Raw genomic sequence first — 14,282 nt, forward strand, 5'->3', positions numbered from 1 at the left:
TTGTAAACTCGACTAATTTATATAGGTCCATGCTGCTCGACCCAAAATACGTCTGGGAAAGAGAGTCTATGAGTCTTATATAATTAAACTTAATTAGTAGGCTATACTGTTTTTTAAAAAAATGTTAAAAATCAGTACCGAAAGTATAATACCAACTTTATATACCATTGATTGAATATTTTAATAGCTAAACGCGATTTACCGAATTTTCTCCTTACATTTACGTACATTTATATAGGCATATAGGCCGTGTTTCCACAGCCAAAAAAAAGAGTTAATTTTAAACCAAAGGTGCGCATGATCAGTCATTACCCAACAACCAGATGCGTGAATCACAACAACAATTTGTCTTTCAGGACAAACCACTTTCATTAAATTTCTTCTCACAATGTTCACATGGCGCCTCTCCAGTGTGTATTCTCAAATTCCAACTTTGTTAAATATCGGCTCAGTTGCAATGTTCACATATTATGGTATCTCTCCTGGTGTATGAATCATTTTTTTTCTTCAAATGTCAACTGTGGTTAATTTTCTTGGTGTACTCCTGTCTGTACTCTTAAATGAGTTTTCAAATCCCCAAATTATTATTATTATTTCCACAATAATTTACATTCATATGGTGCCTCTCCTGTGTGTATTTTCAAATGTGTTTTCAAATCCCCAGATTGTTTTAAACTTATTCCCACAATATTCACATTCTCTCCTGTGTGTGTTCTCAAATGCCAATTTCTTTAAATTTCTTCTCACAATGTTCACATTCAAACGTGTCTTTCCTGTGTGTATACGCATATGTGTTTTGAAACTTCCACTTCGATTAAATTTCTTTCCACAATGTTCAAATTCATATAGTGTCTATCCTGTGTGTTTTCTCATATAAAGTCCCACTTGTTTTAATCAAACAACAACACAACGTGTTCAAGGTCGTTAGATCTTTATTTTGCCTGCTCCCTTCCTGTAGCGGGCAGTATATCCAATGTTGTGTTGATCAGGTTATACAATTATTATTACGATATTATGACGAAATAATAATAATGAACTTTATATCACAATTCAATTGAGTTCATCACTTTGCCTCAGAAACGCCCAGTAAGAAATAGACTGACCAATCCATTATTGTATTACCTTGAGATACCATTAACCTCTCCCTCCTTTAGTGCTAATAGAATAAAAATCTATTACCCTTGGTATAATGGTACAACCCACCATTAAAAAAAAAAAATTAGTTTTATAGATCTAGAAAACTCCTTTCGGCCGAAAAGGACAAATTATGGCACAGTATATAGAACGCCACAGAGAGAATTATGTCCATTTAAACCAGAGGTACCAGTCGCGCAATGGGCAAAATATATTTTTTTGCCATTTGTATAGATTTAAAGTCAAACTGTATTATATTCTTTTATTTTTACCGTCTGAATATGTTGGTCAAAAAAATGAATATTTATTTAAATGTTTTTTAACATATCCCCAAAAAGATGCGTGTGCATTAATGTAAATATGTGTGTTGTTTTTTATGAATATATGTAAAATATAAGTCATAAGAATAAAATGTTTTTGGCTGCATATAAAAAAAATTGTCAGAATCACACCAACAAATAGATAACTTTTTCATTTGTTAAAAATGATAGTTTTGCAATATAAGAGAAGTTTCATTTATAATTTCCAAATAAAATGTCCTAGGATGAGTTTTAACAAGGCTCATCAAACATTAGATACCTTATTACACACATAATATTTGAAACCGCCGCTAACGATAACCGGAAACATAATCTGAAATGATTTTTGTTGTCATTTTCGAGCGCATTTCGTCATAAAATCCGACGCTAAAGAGTTACTATGCGCTAAACATGTAGACTTTCAATTAAATTATTATTATTACCATAATTAACAATTAAAGCGGTATATATTTAATACTGATTTAAAATCATCTGGTCAATTTCTTACTGGACGTTTCTGGGGCAAAGTGATGAACTCAATTGTGATATAAACCTTTGCCTTGGTCACTTACCCCAGTCTACAGATGATGTATAATACATATGGGAATATAAGGGCATACTGTATATTCTAACAATACAATTAAAACCCAAGGTTTGGGAGTTAGTTTTGTGATTTAATGCAAGATACTTGTGATTATGATTATAATAATATATAATAAATCTTTATTTTAAAACGGAGGCTCGTTCACAACAAAATGTTCTTCCATGAGGCCTTATGAAAGAAATAAAACTACATCATCACAGTTTATCAAACTGATGAACAAACAAGAAAATTATACATTGAAAAAGAAAAAAGTATATAAAATGTATATTAATGGATTAATAGATTTAAAGTTAGTAGATAAAATTAAAACAGAAAAGCTAAACAACTATAAAACTCACTACAAAAAACAGGCTTAAATTAAGAAGAAATTAATCTTTTGAAATTGTTTAGGGAAAGAGCATTTTGTGTTTTAATATCAATTTCGTTCCATATTTTGGCTCCACGGTAAGAAAAACACATTATGTGTATGATTGTCAATGAACTTTATAACACCTAATTATTTGACAAATATGTGAAATTGGCAGGGAATGTCTAAAAATCTATATTGTATTGTAGTTAATTTAGAAGAAATTGCATTTTTGATTAAAGGTCAGTGACCTTTTGACCTCTAAAGATGTCAATAAATGCTGGATTTATTTTTAAAAAGTATATTACAATTAGGCAATCTATACACTACATACTGATAGCAAGAAAATGCAAATTTGTTTAACTAAATTGTAAGTTATTCGCAAAAATGTTACCCCCTACCCCATAATTGTAAATTATTACAAATTACAAATTTCTTCATAATACACAGCATATTCATATTTTGTTAATCTTTAACTTCAATTTTCTTGTTTATTGGGTCTATATGTTCATGAAAACATCAGTTTGCATAACATCTATTGTATTTTTTTGCTAAAAATTGAAAATTATAAGTTAATATTAGAAAAAAATTCATTTTTATTAAAGTTCAATGACCTTCTGACCTGAACAATAATTGTTGGATTTACTTATATATATATTACAGTTAAGCAGTCTACACACTACATACTGATACCAAGGAAATGCAAATCTGTTCATTAAATCCCGAGTTATTAGCAAAAGTGTTACCCCCTACCCCAAAAGGGTGTTATATAATTCAAAAAAATGACTACTAAGCTGTACAATTGGCATTGCTATCATGGATTTCTGAAAAGTAGACATATTAAGCTTTCCAAAAATGTATGGTAGCATTTGCCACCAATTTGATACTGCTTTTGCAAAAAAACTGGACCTGGCACATGGACTATATGGTTAAATTTCTTCCCACATTATTCACATTCATATATGGTGCCCCTCCTGTGTGTATTTTCAAATGCGATTTCAAATTCCCATTTGTTTTAAATTTTTTTCCACAATATTCACATTCATAAGGTGTTTCTCCTGTGTGTATTCTCAAATGCGTTTTAAAATGCCCATTTTGTTTAAATTTCTTCCCGCAATGTTCACATTCATATGGTGTCTCTCCTGTGTGTACTTTCAAGTGCTTTTTCAAACTCCCACTTCCTTTAAATTTCTTTCCACAATGTTCACATTCATATGGTGTCTCTTCTGTGTGTATTCTCAAATGTATGTTCAAATTCCCACTTCGGTTAAATTTCTTTCCACAATATTCACATTCATATGGTGTCTCTCCTGTGTGTATTCTCAAATGCGTTTTTAAACTCCCACTTCGGTTAAATTTCTTTCCACAATGTTCACATTCATATGGTGTCTCTCCTGTGTGTATTCTCAAATGCGTTTTCAAAATCCAACTCTGGTTAAATTTCTTTCCACAATGTTCACATTCATATGGTGTTTCTCCTGTGTGTATTCGCAAATGTCTTATCAAATTCCCACTGTGGTTAAATTTCTTTCCACAATGTTCACATTCATATGGTGCCTCTCCTGTGTGTATACGCAAATGTAGTTTCAAACCTCCACGTTCTCTGAATTTCTTTCCACAATGTTCACATTCATATGGTGTCTCTCCTGTGTGTATTCTCAAATGCGTTTTCAAATTCCACTTTGTTTTAAATTTCTTTCCACAATGTTCACATTCACATGGTGCCTCTTCTGTGTTTATTCTCACATTCTTCCTACAATGTTCAGTTTGGTCTTCGTCTATATCTACATCACTCAGTTGTGTTTTAAAATCATCTTCATATAATGGTGTCTCCTGGTAGTGTTCACATTTTAACTTGTCTGTCCGTGTATGTATTCCTAAATGTACCTTCAAATCACTGAACTCAAATTCATCTCCACAATGTTCACATTTATATTTCATGTTGGTCGTTTGTTTAATCATGGAGTAAAATTCTTTACTCCATGGTTTAATCAGGGAGTTCTTATTTTACAACTCCCTGGTTTAATCCTACAAATTGTGACAATGTAATAACTATATAATAATGTATTTACAGATTTTCATATTACACTATTATTATTTTGTATAACAAGCACACAGTGTGAACAGTTTGGCAATAAAAATAACAAATCAACCAACAAAAGAATGAGATACTGTATACGTGTGGCTGGTAGATCCTGTCGGGTCCGCTTGACGCGTTCCGACTTCAATTGATCTTCTTGTACTTGTAGCCGCCTCCTTCCCCTTTTCGCACCTTTCTTAAAATTGCGACTTCAAATTTGTTAACCTAGGCCTACTTGGATCCATTAACTTTATCCTAAAAAACACATTCTACATACGTGTTGTTTCTATCTCGCCCCCATAACATTCTACACAACTTACTTAAATTCTAGGCCTTTTCGCGAATTTTGCATACTGACGAGGTCACTCTGTACTCCATACCAAAGATACTATAGCGCCACAAATAGCGCCACCAAATTATTCTCCAAAATGTTCACATTTATATTTCTTTCGTGTTGGTTTTTCATTTGACACTACAGATTGTGAAAACGTAATCATTTATTCTACTGTATTTACAGATTTTCTTTAATATTATATTGCACACACGATGTGACACAGTTAATACTAAACTAGATATGCAATGATTTAAATAAAAATAATTTATTTTTAAAAGATATATTGATTTTGATTGATTGATTTTGTAAGAATCATAATAATTATTTATAAATATGAGACAGGATCTTGGTAATAATGCAAATACAATAGCCGGTTTCACTGCACATCGAGCCATATATACCTTGATGATGTACACTTGAATACCAATCTGATCAAAGATCCACGCGTATGTCATAAACCACACTTAACTCACCGTACACCACTCTAAATGAGTGGTGCAAGAGGCTGGTGGGCCGGTCGTGGCCCTCTATTAGCCCCCCTCGTCTTCTGAAATTGTCTTTTAAACAGTATGGTTGTGTCAACTTCTACTGTACTGGCAGGGAGAGCATTCCATGAATTTACAACTCGTTGGGTAAAAAAATGACTACGGCAATTTAATCGAGCATTATTCTTTTTCAATTTATGTTTATGACCCCTAGTGGCGGTATATTCAGACTTTTGAAAAAGTAAATCACTATCAATAGCCTCTTTGTTAGAAAGAAAATTATATGTTTGAATCATGTCCCCTCTATGTCGTCTTTCTTCTAAGGTTGTTAAATTAAAAACTTTTAACCTATCTGCATAGGGCATGCCATGCAAACTAGGTGGTAGCCTAGTTGCTCTCCTCTGAACTTTTTCTAATAAATGAATGTCTTTCCTTAGTTGAGGAGACCATGCCTGAACTGCAAATTCGAGATGAGGCCTGACTAATCCAATATAGAGCGATTTAATCATATCAACTGATTTATATTTAATGGATCTTTTAATAGTACCTAAAACTCGATTTGCTGTTTTGGCTGCTGCTACACATTGTTTACTAGTCTTAAGAGATTTATCAATAATCACTCCCAAGTCTTTTTGTTCTGTTACTTCATCTATGATAACCCCATCAAGTTCATAAGAATGATTCGGATTATTAAATCCTAGGTGCATGACATTGCATTTACTACTATTAAAGCTCATTAGGGATTCACGACACCAAAGTGATAACTTGTCAATATCATTTTGTAGTACTCCAGGATCAACCTCGGAATGCACACTTCCAAACAATTTAATGTCATCAGCAAATTTTAACAATGAAGAATCAATGGAAAAATCTATGTCATCAATAAAAATGAGAAAAAGCACCGGTCCGAGGACCGAACCCTGAGGCACACCACTATGAACAGGGGCCCACTCAGATTTCCTACCATTCACAACAACCCTTTGAGATCTATCACTAAGCCAATTTTGTATCCACATGCCAAATGGACCTTCAATACCATGAGCCAAAACTTTATTCATCAACCTTACATGAGAAACGTTATCGAAGGCCTTTTGGAAATCAAAATAAATTAAATTACACTTGTTACAATACATAATAATAAATTTCTCTAGATAAATCGCGCGTATAATGTATACTATAAATATATAATTAATAATAATAATAAAGAATGAACTTTATATCACAATTCAATTGAGTTCATCACTTTGTCCCAGAAACGTTCAGTAAGAAATTGACCAGTTGTTTTTTATGACCATTAGGACCAATTAGTTTCCAAAAGAAAAACAGTTCATCTGACCTTATGAACTTTCCCATCGTAAAACCATTAGAAACTAGGGAGGTTTCGCAACCTTACGAATACGATAACGAAAACGGATACGTCATACATTTGTGAAACTTTTGAGCTGATCCCCATTTCATATTCGTAAAGCGTATTCGTGTTGACGAATATCACCAGTCATATTCGTAACTACAAAACGAGTATAGTTTTTGATCTATTTTGCACATTTTGCATTTGAATTAGGAATGATTCATGATTATAATATGATTATAGATTTATTGAAAGTAATTTACTAAAGTAATTTACTAAAATGCCAGGTCAATTTAGATAAATAGCAGTTTTTAAAGTCCTCACTCGCTTTGATGTTACGCTAGGCCTAGGCAACCAAGCAACACGTACCTGCGCTTCGCTCAAATTTACCGCAGTCATATTTTGGACGCGCCTCGATATTTCGTTGCCATGCGAAACAGATTTTTTGATGGCTTACGAAAACGAATACGTGTGCGTGACGTATCCGTTTTCGTTATCGTATTCGTAAGATTGCGAAACCTCTCTATTGACACATATAATTGACTGACCAATCCATCATGTATTACCTTGAGATACCATTAACCCCTCTATTCCTCCTTTAGTGGGAGATAGAGTGAGAATAGTTTAATTAAAAACTCACTAAAAATACATTACCCTTAGTATAATGGTACAACCCACCATTAAAAAAAATCTTAGTTTTATAGATCTAGAAAACTCATTTCGGCCGTCTGGGAACGACCAAATTCATGAAACGCCAAAAAGGACAAATTATGGCCCAGTCTATAGAACGCCACAGAGAGAATTATGTTCATTTAAACCAGAGGTATCAGTCGCGCAATGGGCAAAATATATTTTTTTGCCATTTGTATAGATTTAAAGTTATACTGTATTATATCCTTTTATTTTTACCGTCTAAATATGTTGGTCATAATGAATATTTATTTAAATGTTTTTTTACATATCCCGAAAAAGATGCGTGTGCTTTAATGTAAACATGTGTGTTGTTTTTTATGAATATGTAAAACATAAGAATAAAAATGTTTTTGGCTGCATACTTGTCTAAGTAGACAAAATTATTTCATTTATACATAAATGTATATAAAGTCTAAAATAATGAAAAGAAATGTACTCACCTGTGAAATAATACACACAACATATCTGACTATTTAATGATAAGTCAAATTCCAGAGACTTAACCTTAGCTGCAAAGGAGGTCGTGTGATACTTCTTGAACTTTTTTGGGTCTAATTTCTGTGCTGCTTACAATAAAATCCAGCAACAATTGTATCAAAATGCTTGGTAAATTGTAGAATGTAGATCATGTCATTCAAAGAATTCTACTACAAATAGAAATGTGTTATAATACAATATTGATGTGTATATATGTATGTGGTGGGCCGTTTATTCGAAGGAAGAAATAAATAAACGCACCCGGAGAATTTATTCGAGGGAGGCATTTATTCAAAGCAGGGCGTTTATTCGAATAAATACGGTGACTGATACGATTTGGAATACTGTACTACTAGCCATCAAACACAGTATAATATAAAGTAGAAAAGAAAATGCTGACTTTAATTAATTAATTGTTGTACTTTTTACATTTTCTGTTGATTGTTCAGCATTTAGACTTAGAGGCGCCCTGCATTTTGCATCATCGTCATCATCATTATTATTAAGCGTAATAATATTATTAAGCCTATTAATGTTATTGTTATTATTATTAAGCGTAGGCCCTATTGTAGTATAATTGAATCTCAGATAGATTGACAATATTATACAAATAACATTAGATCATAAAAAGTATTTAGTGAATATATTCATAAACAGTTATTTAAATTCCCTTGTCATTTTAATATTGGTATGCGAGATGTAGACATACAATATTTCTATGAGTTCAGCTTAGAATTAATAAATCTACTATTACATGATAAACCTACCTTCTTTACCTTTACATTGGTCACTTACACCAGTCTACAGATGATATATAATACATATGGATAAGGACATACTGTATATAACAATAATAATAACAATTAAAAGGTTGAGAGTTTTGTGATTTAATGCAAGATACTTGTGATTATGATTATAATAATATATAATAAATCTTTATTTTAAAACAGAGGCTCGTTTACAACAAAATGTTCTTCCACGAGGCCGTATGAAATAAATAAAACTACTGTATTATCACAGTTTATCAAACTGATGAACAAGAAAATTATACATTAAAAAAAAGTACTGTATATAAAATGTATATTAATGGATTAATAGATTTAAAGTTAGTAGATAAAATTAAAACAGAAAAGCTAAACAACTATAAAACCCACTACAACAAAACAGGCTTAAATTAAGAAGAAATTAATTTTTTGAAATTGTTTAGGGAAAGAGCATTTTGTGTTTAATTTCGTTCCAAATTTTGACTCCACAGTAAGAAAAACACATTATGTGTATGATTGTCAATGAACTTTAAAACCCCAAATTATTTGACAAATATGTGAAATTGGCAGGGAATGTCTAAAAATCTATATTGTATTGTAGTTACTAGCAATTTATTTGAAAAGAAGTCTTCTCATTAGTTTGCAAACTATAGAAAAACCTAACTCCCACTTTGTTTAAATTTCCACAATGTTCACAACATTCATATGGTGCCTCTCTGGTGTATATTCTCAAATGCCAACTTTGGTTAAATATGTACTTGCAGTGTTCACATTCATATGATATTTCTCCTGTGTGTATGGTTAAATTTCTTTTCACTCATTCAATGGTGTCTCCCCTGTGTGTACTCTCAAGTGCGTTTTAAAATTGCTATTCCGTTTAAATTTCTTCCCACAATGTTCACATTCATATGGTGTCTCTCCTGTGTGTACTCTCAAGTGCGTCTTCAAACTCCCACTTTCTTTAAATTTCTTCCCACAATGTTCACATTCATAAGGTGTCTCTCCTGTGTGTACTCTCAAGTGTGTTTTCAAATTACACTTTTTTTTAAATTTCTTTCCACAATGTTCACATTCATAAGGTGTCTCTCCTGTGTGTACTCTCAAATGCATGTTCAAACTCCCACTTTCTTTAAATTTCTTTCCACAATGTTCACATTCATAAGGTGTCTCTCCTGTGTGTACTCTCAAGTGTGTTTTCAAATTACACTTTTGTTTAAATTTCTTTCCACAATGTTCACATTCATAAGGTGTCTCTCCTGTGTGTACTCTCAAATGCATGTTTAAATTCCTACTTTCTTTAAATTTCTTTCCACAATGTTCACATTCATATGGTGTCTCTTCGGTGTGTATTCTCAAATGCCTTTTCAAATCCCCTCTATGGTTAAATTTCCTCCCACAATGTTCACATTCATATGGTGTCTCTCTTGTGTGTATACGCACATGTTTTTTCAAACTTCCACATTCTCTGAATTTCATTCCACAATGTTCACATTCATACGGTGTTTCTCCTGTGTGTATTCTCAAATGCCTTTTGAAATTCCCACTTGTTTTAAATTTTTTCCAACAATGTTCACATTCATATGGTGTCTCTCCTGTGTGTATTCTCAAATGCATTTTAAAATTCCCACTTGTTTTAAATTTCTTGCCACAATGCTCACATTCATATGGTGTCTCCCCTGTGTGTACTCTCAAGTGCGTTTTAAAATTGCTATTCCGTTTAAATTTCTTCCCACAATGTTCACATTCATATGGTGTCTCTCCTGTGTGTACTCTCAAGTGCGTCTTCAAACTCCCACTTTCTTTAAATTTCTTCCCACAATGTTCACATTCATAAGGTGTCTCTCCTGTGTGTACTCTCAAGTGTGTTTTCAAATTACACTTTTTTTTAAATTTCTTTCCACAATGTTCACATTCATAAGGTGTCTCTCCTGTGTGTACTCTCAAATGCATGTTCAAACTCCCACTTTCTTTAAATTTCTTTCCACAATGTTCACATTCATAAGGTGTCTCTCCTGTGTGTACTCTCAAGTGTGTTTTCAAATTACACTTTTGTTTAAATTTCTTTCCACAATGTTCACATTCATAAGGTGTCTCTCCTGTGTGTACTCTCAAATGCATGTTTAAATTCCTACTTTCTTTAAATTTCTTTCCACAATGTTCACGTTCATATGGTGTCTCTTCGGTGTGTATTCTCAAATGCCTTTTCAAATCCCCTCTATGGTTAAATTTCCTCCCACAATGTTCACATTCATATGGTGTCTCTCTTGTGTGTATACGCACATGTTTTTTCAAACTTCCACGTTCTCTGAATTTCATTCCACAATGTTCACATTCATACGGTGTTTCTCCTGTATGTATTCTCAAATGCATTTTTAAATTCCCACTTGTTTGAAATTTCTTCCCACAATGTTTACATTCATATGGTGTCTCTCCTGTATGTATTCTCAAATGCATTTTTAAATTCCCACTTGTTTTAAATTTCTTTCCACAATGTTCACAATCATATGTCGTCTCTCCTGTGTGTATTGTCAAATGCATGTTTAAATTCCTACTTTCTTTAAATTTCTTTCCACAATGTTCACAATCATATGTCGTCTCTCCTGTGTGTATTCTCAAATGCCTTTTGAAATTCCCACTTGTTTTAAATTTTTTCCCACAATGTTCACATTCATATGGTGTCTCTCCTGTATGTATTCTCAAATGCATTTTTAAATTCCCACTTGTTTTAAATTTCTTCCCACAATGTTCACATTCATATGGTGTCTCTCCTGTGTGTATTGTCAAATGCATGTTTAAATTCCTACTTTCTTTAAATTTCTTCCCACAATGTTCACATTCATATGGTGTCTCTCCTGTGTGTATTCTCAAATGCATTTTTAAATTCCCACTTATTTTAAATTTCTTTCCACAATGTTCACATTCATAAGGCATCTCTCCTGTGTGTATTCTCAAATGCATGTTTAAATTCCTACTATCTTTAAATTTCTTTCCACAATGTTGACATTCATAAGGTGTCTCTCCTGTATGTATTCTCAAATGCATTTTTAAATTCCCACTTGTTTTAAATTTCTTTCCACAATGTTCACATTCATATGGTGTCTCTCCTGTATGTATTCTCAAATGCATTTTTAAATTCCCACTTGTTTTAAATTTCTTTCCACAATGTTCACATTCATATGGTGTCTCTTCTGTGTTTATTCTCACATTCTTCCCACAATGTTCAGTTTGGTCTTCGTCTATATCTACATCACTCAGTTGTGTTTTAAAATCATCTTCGTATAACATTGTCTCCTGGTAGTGTTCACATTTTAACTTGTCTGTCCGTGTATGTATTCCTAAATGTATCTTCAAATCACTGAACTCAAATTTATCTCCACAATGTTCACATTTATATTTCATGATGTTGGTTTTTTGTTTTATCCTACAAATTGTAAAAATGTATTAACTATATAATGTATTTACAGATTTTCATATTATTATTATTTTGCATAACAAGCACACAATGTGAACAGTTAACAATAAAAATAACAAATCAACCAACAAAACAATGAGATATTATAGGCCTAACCTCCTGTGGCTGGTTGATCCTCTCGAGTCCGCTAAGTATTTTGTACGCGTTCCGACTTCAATTGACGAAGTATAAACAACACCGTACACTGTTAAGGCCCTTTAGCCTGTTACTTTGCTGGCGAGATGTTTTTGTGGCCTCCTCCTTATGGAACGCCTCCTCTGCCTTCAGTTCACATTTAGCATGCAGTACACACCAATTGTCATGCAGTACACACCAATCGTCATGCAGTACACACCAATTGTCATGCAGTACACACCAATCGTCATGCAGTACACACCAATGGTCATGCAGTACACACCAATCGTCATGCAGTACACACCAATCGTCATGCAGTCAAATATTGCGTAATTTATACCGCCACCTATCGACAAAATCGAATATCATGTGACGTTTATTAGACGGCTGTAAAACTAAGACTATTTAAACTTCTTTTATGGAATTTAATAATTGCAATGGCCTCCTAGCCGCGCATGTGCCTCGCATATAATAAATTATTGTATATATAAAAAACAAAGCATTCACGGAGATGTGTAGCGGTTAAAATAAGTACAGTATGCATTGTCAAGCATAAAAGAAATCTTAGAGTCGATGGCCTAGTTTTACAGCCGTCACATGATATTCGATTTTGTCGATAGGTGGCGGTATAAATTACGCAATATTTCACGATTGGTGTGTGCATGCATGACGATTGGTGTGTACTGCATGATGTTTGGTGTGTACTGCATGACGATTGGTGTGTACTGCATGACGATTGGTGTGTACTGCATGACCATTGGTGAATACTGCATGACGATTGGTGTGTACTGTATGACCATTGGTGTGCACTGCATGATAAATGTGAACTGAAGGCAGAGGAGGCGTTCCATACCTCCTTACCTTTTTCGCGCCTATCTCTTGTATAAAAATTGCGACTCCAAACTTGTTGGATGATCCATTAACTTTTTTTATCCTAAATCTTCCCCTTAGAATACGTTTTACAGACGTGTTGTTTCTATTTCGCGCATAACATTCTACACAACTTACTTTTTTACCTCCATGATATTACTACTCGGCCTTAATTTCGCATACTGACGAGTTTACGGTGTGAAATTCTTTCGTCTTAACTTTCATGGCTAGGCCTAGGTCTCCTGCCGATAAAAGTACGGAGGCCTCACAGGACATCTACTGATAATGTGCACGGCTGCGCTCTATAGAGGGCGTAATTACTAATGTTAGCGCAGAGCCGGCCATATATATAAAGAGTTACGACATTGGATTATAGTCACGTGATATGCAGATCAATTTGTGTCAAACTTGTCTCCGTTATTGCATGTAAAGTATAGGAGCAAGAAAATACTTTAAACTTTTTCTTATATTTAAAAAAATGTAATTGCACATTTTACGGTGAAATATCGATGTGCACAGCGTACAGAGGCATTTGCGGCAAAGAATATTGCGCGCGCATGCGCTAGTACATTATAAAGTTCGATTGATTGATTTTGGAACGAAACATCCCATAACTACGTCCTATTAATAACAACTATGTGATATTTTCAATTCATAATGCATGCTTTGATGACTAAATAAAATAATAAAGTGTCGTGGATATATTTGTTAATATATTGAATAGGGTATAAACAATATTAAAATAATAAAGGCAAATTATTACAAATGAAATGATGAACGAGTCTCTGAAAGTTTGTGTCAAAAACACACAGAGAGCCATATACTGTATAAAAAGAGGGGTGAATTTGTGTGTTTTTTGTATTGGTTCATGCTTTGATGTATCCTGACTTGCATGTAAGCCCTAGCATTTATTCTTTTGTTATTATAGACACAATATATATATGTTACCAAATTAATACCATTAATAAAATTAATTACTAAAATAAAAACGGAATATAAGCGTTATTTCATAGACAAAAAAATCTAAAAATAATGCATGAACTATAGGAAAACGCTATACAAAAGAGATGCGCGCGCCCTCAGCGTGCGAATTCTTTGACACAAAAATGGCTTCTAATTTTCAATGTCGTAACTCTTTATATATATGGCTCTGTGTTAGCGTGCACTAATTAATAATAATTTGCATTATTCCGACATGAGTTTCGCATTTTTAATAAAGAAATAATATACAATTGTTGTATTCACTATTTCATGTTTTATTT

The 14,282-nt window shown here is 33.0% G+C and overlaps 1 protein-coding gene across 1 annotated transcript; it reads right to left on the reverse strand.

Moving 5' to 3' along the window:
- Positions 1-835: 835 nt before the first annotated feature.
- Positions 836-13,281, reverse strand: LOC144843281 (uncharacterized). The gene is made up of 5 exons (XM_078700076.1): positions 13,159-13,281; positions 9,382-11,985; positions 7,686-7,689; positions 5,420-6,370; positions 836-4,384 (listed from the first exon to the last, which is right to left on the reverse strand). Exons 1-5 carry the CDS (start codon positions 13,170-13,172, stop codon positions 3,305-3,307), a joined length of 4,653 nt encoding a protein of 1,550 aa, XP_078556202.1. The 5' UTR covers positions 13,173-13,281; the 3' UTR covers positions 836-3,304.
- Between the last annotated feature and the right edge of the window lie 1,001 nt (positions 13,282-14,282).

This window comes from Antedon bifida, chromosome 5 (genome assembly GCF_963402885.1).
Source record: "Antedon bifida chromosome 5, ecAntBifi1.1, whole genome shotgun sequence".
Classification (NCBI taxonomy): domain Eukaryota; kingdom Metazoa; phylum Echinodermata; class Crinoidea; order Comatulida; family Antedonidae; genus Antedon; species Antedon bifida.